At 41.7% G+C, this 6,027-nt stretch overlaps 1 protein-coding gene across 2 annotated transcripts in view; it reads left to right on the plus strand.

The window, feature by feature from the left end:
• Positions 1 to 6,027, plus strand: part of gpat4 (glycerol-3-phosphate acyltransferase 4) — a 110,751-nt gene that overhangs the window by 82,980 nt on the left and 21,744 nt on the right. For both annotated transcript variants that reach the window (XM_033013888.1, XM_033013889.1), the window contains 3 exons: positions 1,222 to 1,315; positions 4,043 to 4,158; positions 4,420 to 4,475. In XM_033013888.1, coding sequence (XP_032869779.1) covers positions 1,222 to 1,315; positions 4,043 to 4,158; positions 4,420 to 4,475 — 266 coding nt within the window. The remainder of the gene's footprint in view (positions 1 to 1,221; positions 1,316 to 4,042; positions 4,159 to 4,419; positions 4,476 to 6,027) is intronic.

Genomic DNA, 6,027 nt, shown 5'->3' on the forward strand with positions numbered 1-6,027 from the left:
AGGTGAATCGAGCAGTACCCTGATGCCCATTCACTACCTGCTGCTCTATACACATAGAAACATAGAAACATAAAAAATAGGTGCAGGAGTGGGCTATTCAGCCCTTTGAGCCTGCACCGCCATTCAATTTGATCATGGCTGATCGTCCAAAATCAGTACCCTGTTCCTACTTTCTCCCCATATTCCATTAGCCCTAAGAGCAATATCCAACTCTCTCTTAAAAGCATCCAGTGTATTGGCCTCCACTGCCTTCTGTGGCAGAGAATTCCACAGATTCACAACTCTGGGTGAAAAAGTTTGTCCTCATCTCAGTCCTGAATGGCCTATCCCTTATTCTTAACCTGTGACCCCTGGTTCTGGGGAACATTTTTCCTGCATCGAGCCTGTCCAATCCCTTAAGAATGTTATATGTTTCCATAAGATGCCCTCTCATCCTTCAATATTCCAGTGAATATAAACCTAGCTGATCCATTCTTTCTTCATATGTCAGTCCCACCATCCCGGGAATTAATCTTGTGAACCTACGCTGCAATCCCTCAATAGCAAGAATGTCCTTCCTCAAATTAGGAGACCAAAATTGCACACAATACTCCAGGTGTGGTCTCACCAGAGCCCTGTACAACTGCAGTAGGACCTTCTTGCTCCAAAACTCAAATCCAGATCCAACCTCCAGAATATCAATGTTCCTTCTATTGTAAATTCAAGCTCCTCTCGCAGGCCATTTGCTTACTTTACTGCCTGCTGTACCTTCATGCTTACCTTCAGTGACTGATGTACAAGGACCCCCAGGTCTTGTTGCACCTCCCCTTTTTCCTAATCTGACACCATTCAGATAATAATCTGCCTTCTTGATTTGCCACCAAAGTGGCCCTCCCCAGAAATATATCTGCTTGTGGGGGGCAGGGAACTTTGGTGGCAATATATGGTTATATGGTTGCCACCAAAGTGGCTCTCCCCAGAAATATATCTGCTTGTGGGGAGCAGGGAACAGAGTTGTTTTATAATCAGAGGGTGTGGAAAGAAAGGGTGAGCTTGCTAAACAAATGATGGTTGAGGGATGTACTGGTGGTTGCTGGAGGTGGAGAAGAATAGAAGCGTGGTGAGCAACTACATCAGCCTGTGAGTGAGGTAGGAGGTAGTGGCTGCAATGTTTCAGCCAGCAATACATCACACAGACCTTCTGGTGATCATGTTGTATTAATTTTTTCTACTTCTTCATAGTGAAAACAGGCCCAAAAATGGAGGTATATGTGTTGCAAATCACACTTCTCCAATTGATGTCATCATTCTGGCCAGTGATGGCTTCTATGCTATGGTGAGTGATTTCTAATTCTCCACATTCAGATCCTTACAATAAGATGAATAAATGTAATATTAAGGTCATAAGGAATAGGAGTAGAATTAGGCCATTCGGCCCATCATGTCTACTCCACCATTCAATCATGGCTGATCTAACTCTCCCTCCTAACCACATTCTCCTGCCTTCTCCCCATAACCTCTGACAACTGTACCAATAAAGAATCTATCTATCTCTGCCTTCAAAAATATCCACTAACTTGGCATCCACAGCCTTCTGTGGCAAATAATTTCACAGATTCACCACCCTCTGACTAAAGATTGCCAAGTATATTCAGACCATAGCCACTTTGTTTCAAGATATCATTGTCACCTTCAATCCATTATGTTCCTGCATTACTGGTGCTTATGGTGCTTAAGTCTTTTGCAAGTTGGAAATTGTGGAAGCTACTGAATAAAAAAGCAGGTTGAGGTAATTGCGGGCTGTTGAATGGAATCCCCAACCCTGCCTGTATATTCATTGCGAGAGGATTTGAGTTTAGGAGCAAGGAGGTCCTACTACAGTTGTACAGGGCCCTGATGGGACCCCCATTTTGGTCTCCTATTTTGAGGAAGGACGTTATTGCTATTGAGAGAGTGCATCGTAGGTTCACCAGGTTAATTGTCGGGATTGCGGGACTGATGTATGATGAACGAATGGGTCGACTGGGCTTGTATTCGCTGGAATTCAGAAGGATGAGGGGATCTTGTAGAAACATATAAAATTCTTAGAGGATTGGACAGCGTAGTAGTAGGAAAAATGTTCCCGATGTTGGGGGAGTCCAGAACCAGGGATCACAGTTTAAGAATAAGGGGTAGGTCATTTAGGACTGAGATGAGGAAAAACCTTTTCACCCAGAGAGTTGTGAATCTGTGGAATTCTCTGCCCCAGAAGGCAGTGGAGGCCAATTCACTGGATGTTTTCAAGAGAGAGTTAGATTTAGCTCTTAGGGCTAAGGGAATCAAGGGATATGGGGGAAAAGCCGGAACAGGGTACTGATTTTGGATGATCAACGATGATCATATTGAATGCTGGTGCTGGCTTGAAGGGCCGAATGGCCTACTCCTGCACCAATTTGCTACGTTTCTATGTATCTTTAACAATGTTGGATTCATCTTCTCCAGATCTTTTTTCCAATATTTTAATTATGTACATGGTTATAGCATCGTACTGCACATCATCTCGCAATGTCCATGTTGACCATCTTTCCTGATCCTATTTATTGGCTCTTGCCCCATAACCTTTTATGCCTTGATAATTCAAGTGTTCATCCAGATACTCTTACTGTTGACACAACTTGGGCTGTGCATTCCAGTTCATAACCACCCTCTGGATGTAAAAACTATTCCTCAGATATTCTCTAACCCTCTTACTCCTCACCCTAAAGTGGTGCCCTTTGGTTTAAGATTATCAGTTATTGCTTTTACATTCTCTGCATTTAACTATCAATCCAAGATATTCATAGGTTTAAATTGTTAGAGGGATATGGACCAAATGTGTACAAATGGGACCAGCTTGGATGGGCCAACTTGGGCGGAATGGGAAGAATTGAGCCAAGGGGCCTGTTTCCGTGCTGTGTGGTTCTATATGGGTCTTTAATCATGTATCAACTTTTCCTGACAACTTTAAGCTGTTATACATGGCCACCAGACTGGCTCCCTGCTAATCCATACTTTCTAACATGACACCTTTCAAAGGATATAGTCTTTTCACATTAGTCCCACTAAAGTACATTGCTTTCATTTTATGTTTTTAATATGAACAAGCAACACTGATTTTTAAAGCCTGGTGACGTTTTTTTTAAATTGCAAATTTTCTTCAGCTTTTTACGTATAACTTTGAAGGTGCTCGGAGAATGAATGTGATTGTACACTGGCTCTTATATAAATGTGTATGGTGTTCAGAATGGATGAAGGATAAGGTTGGAATGGACATCAAATTGGCAATCTTGCAGATGAACATTAAAAAAGGAAAACCTGTTTATTTATTTGTAAGCCTCACCTTTTCAACATTTTTTCTCCCTCCTCTCTCTGAATTGAGCCAATTGAGTTCTGACGTTATTTAGTTTGGCCACTTCATGGAAGCAAATAACTTGCAATGCTTCTAAGATCAATGTCATGGGATGTTACGTGACTGTTGTGCTTCTCTACAAATTCATTCAGAAGGAAACAATTGTATATTTTCGAGTGACATGGCAAAAATGAACATTACTAGTGACTGAGTTATTAAAATGTCAATTCCTTTTCTATGTGCAGTGTTGCTTCTCCTTCCTCTAGTATAAATAAGCTGAGGATAACAGGAGATGGACACAAAACGCTGAAGTAACTCAGCAGCACAGGCAGCATCTCTGGAGTGAAGGAATGGGTGACGTTTCGGGTTGAGACCCTTTTTCAGGCTGGAGAAGGCTTATCTGAAGAAGGGTCTCGACCCTAAATGTCATCTATTCCTTGTCTCCAGAGATACTGCCTGACTTACTCCAGCATTTGTTGTCTATCTTTGGTTTTTAACCAGCATCTGCATGTCATTCATAAACTGAGGATAAAGGAGATATCTTATTTACTCAGTGACAAAATCTATAATAGGTTGGTGGAAGGAAGAGAAAAGGGAAGAAAAGCAATTCCTCAGACACTCAGACCAATAGAACTTGTTGTCGAAAGAAATAAAGCCAATGCTAACCTTGTGTATAACTGGATTATATTTAAACAGGTTGGTCAGATTCACGGTGGTCTGATGGGAATCATTCAGCGAGCCATGGTCAAGGCTTGTCCTCACATCTGGTTTGAGAGATCAGAAGTCAGAGATCGCATTCTAGTTGCAAGAAGGTGAGACAAAAGGCTCTGCAATTAGTAGTATTTGGTAACGGCTCGGTCCTTTAGATTTACCTTCTGTTAATAATGCCGCAACATAATCGTTTTAGTGTATTGAATCATCAATTAACGCTGCTTGTTGGTCTGGGAAGAGGTAGCTGTTCTAAAAAGTTCACGTTCTAAGATTCAATTGATCCATTATTAGGTGCTTACATAGGAGTTATTGAATCTGTACATTTAATTGTTGGCCAACTGTCCTCTCTTTCTCCTCTCTAGGCTGAGTGAACATGTAAGAGACCAGGTTAAACTTCCAATTTTAATATTTCCTGAAGGTACGTGAAGGTTGAAAATGGCTTTTCCCTATTCTTGTAACCAATATCTTGTGTTATGTGCATAATTGAGAACAAAGTTATCATTAGACAGTCACTTTGATGAAAAGAAGTCACTTTTTGGTTAGTTTGCTCATTCTTCACAATTTACTCTTATCTGCACAGTGATAAAGGACCATAAACTTACTGTTGAAGCAGTTTCTGTCCCAGCCACTAATTGTTCCTTTGTAACCAATCTCTTTCTCACGGCTGAGTTTGTTGCATTCACATTTGCATGACTTGATCATTTTATCGGTCTCATCAGAATTATTCACTGATGAAATTCATTAGTCATGTTCATGGTGATTCTGCAAGTCGTGATGTTCTGAGTTTATCATCCACAGCCCTTAGTGTGGTGCCATCTGCAAATGCTGATATAGTACTTGTGATTCCAAATCCATCATGGGAATCCAGGCCTTCCCCACGTGACCAATGCCCAGCATATCAACATCCGTACATATGTACGAGCAGGCCGCTACAATTGGGGGCTGTGTGGAGCTGAGCAGAGTTGGGAGCACTGGGCAGATTCACTCAATGCCTGCTCGCTCACCCCTCACAACTGTTTTTATAATCCTCTCCGGCATAGTTTTTTGTTAGCTTTCAACTTCCACTTTTTATGTAAATTTAGCTCTCACGCTTTTTGCCTTTTCATCTCTGGCCATTATCAACCATCTGCCTGTTATAAACTACCCCCTCACCTGTATACACCTGTATACACCTATACAAAGTTAGCAGTCGTTATCCTGTCCCCCTCCTCTCTTCTACATTTCTCTCCCTTACTACAATCAATCTGAAGAAGGGTCACAATCTGAAACGTCATCTATTCCTCCAGCACATTGTCTATTTTTGTAAACCAACACCTGCAGTTCCTTGTGTCCTACAAAAAGCTTGCATTGTGAGCAGTTTGCGGGAACTGGACCCTGTGGTGACACATGGGATGACTGGTGATCACCTGTGGGGCCAAGAACAATTCATGAGCACACTGTTTCTCCCATTTGCCAATCCATGTTATTGCTCTTAACATCCAACTTCCTTTTCTTTCTGTGTCGGAAGCCACTGCAGATGCTGGTTTAAACCGAAGATAGACACAAAATGCTGGAGTAACTCAGTGGGACAGGCAGCATCACTAGAGAGAAGGAATGGGTGACGTTTTGGGTCGAGACCCTTCTTCAGTCTGAGAGTCGGGGGGAAAAAGAATCGAGAGATAAAGACAGGGATGTAGAGAGAAATAGAACAAATGAATGAAAGATATGCAAATAAGTATGATGATAAAGGAAACAGGCCATTGTTAGCTGTTTGCTAGGTGAGAACAAGAAGCTGGTGTGACGGTGGTATGAATATTGATTTCTCTAACCTCAAGTAACCCTTGTATTCCCTCTGTCCCCATCCCACCCAAGTCGCACCAGCTTCTTGTTCTCACCTAGCAAACAGCTAACAATGACCTGTTTTTGATAATCGTTACATTTTGCAGATCTTTCATTAATTTGTTCTATATCTCTACATCACTGTCTATATC

The sequence above is a fragment of the Amblyraja radiata genome, chromosome 39, assembly GCF_010909765.2.
Source record: "Amblyraja radiata isolate CabotCenter1 chromosome 39, sAmbRad1.1.pri, whole genome shotgun sequence".
In the NCBI taxonomy this organism is placed as follows: Eukaryota; Metazoa; Chordata; class Chondrichthyes; order Rajiformes; family Rajidae; genus Amblyraja; species Amblyraja radiata.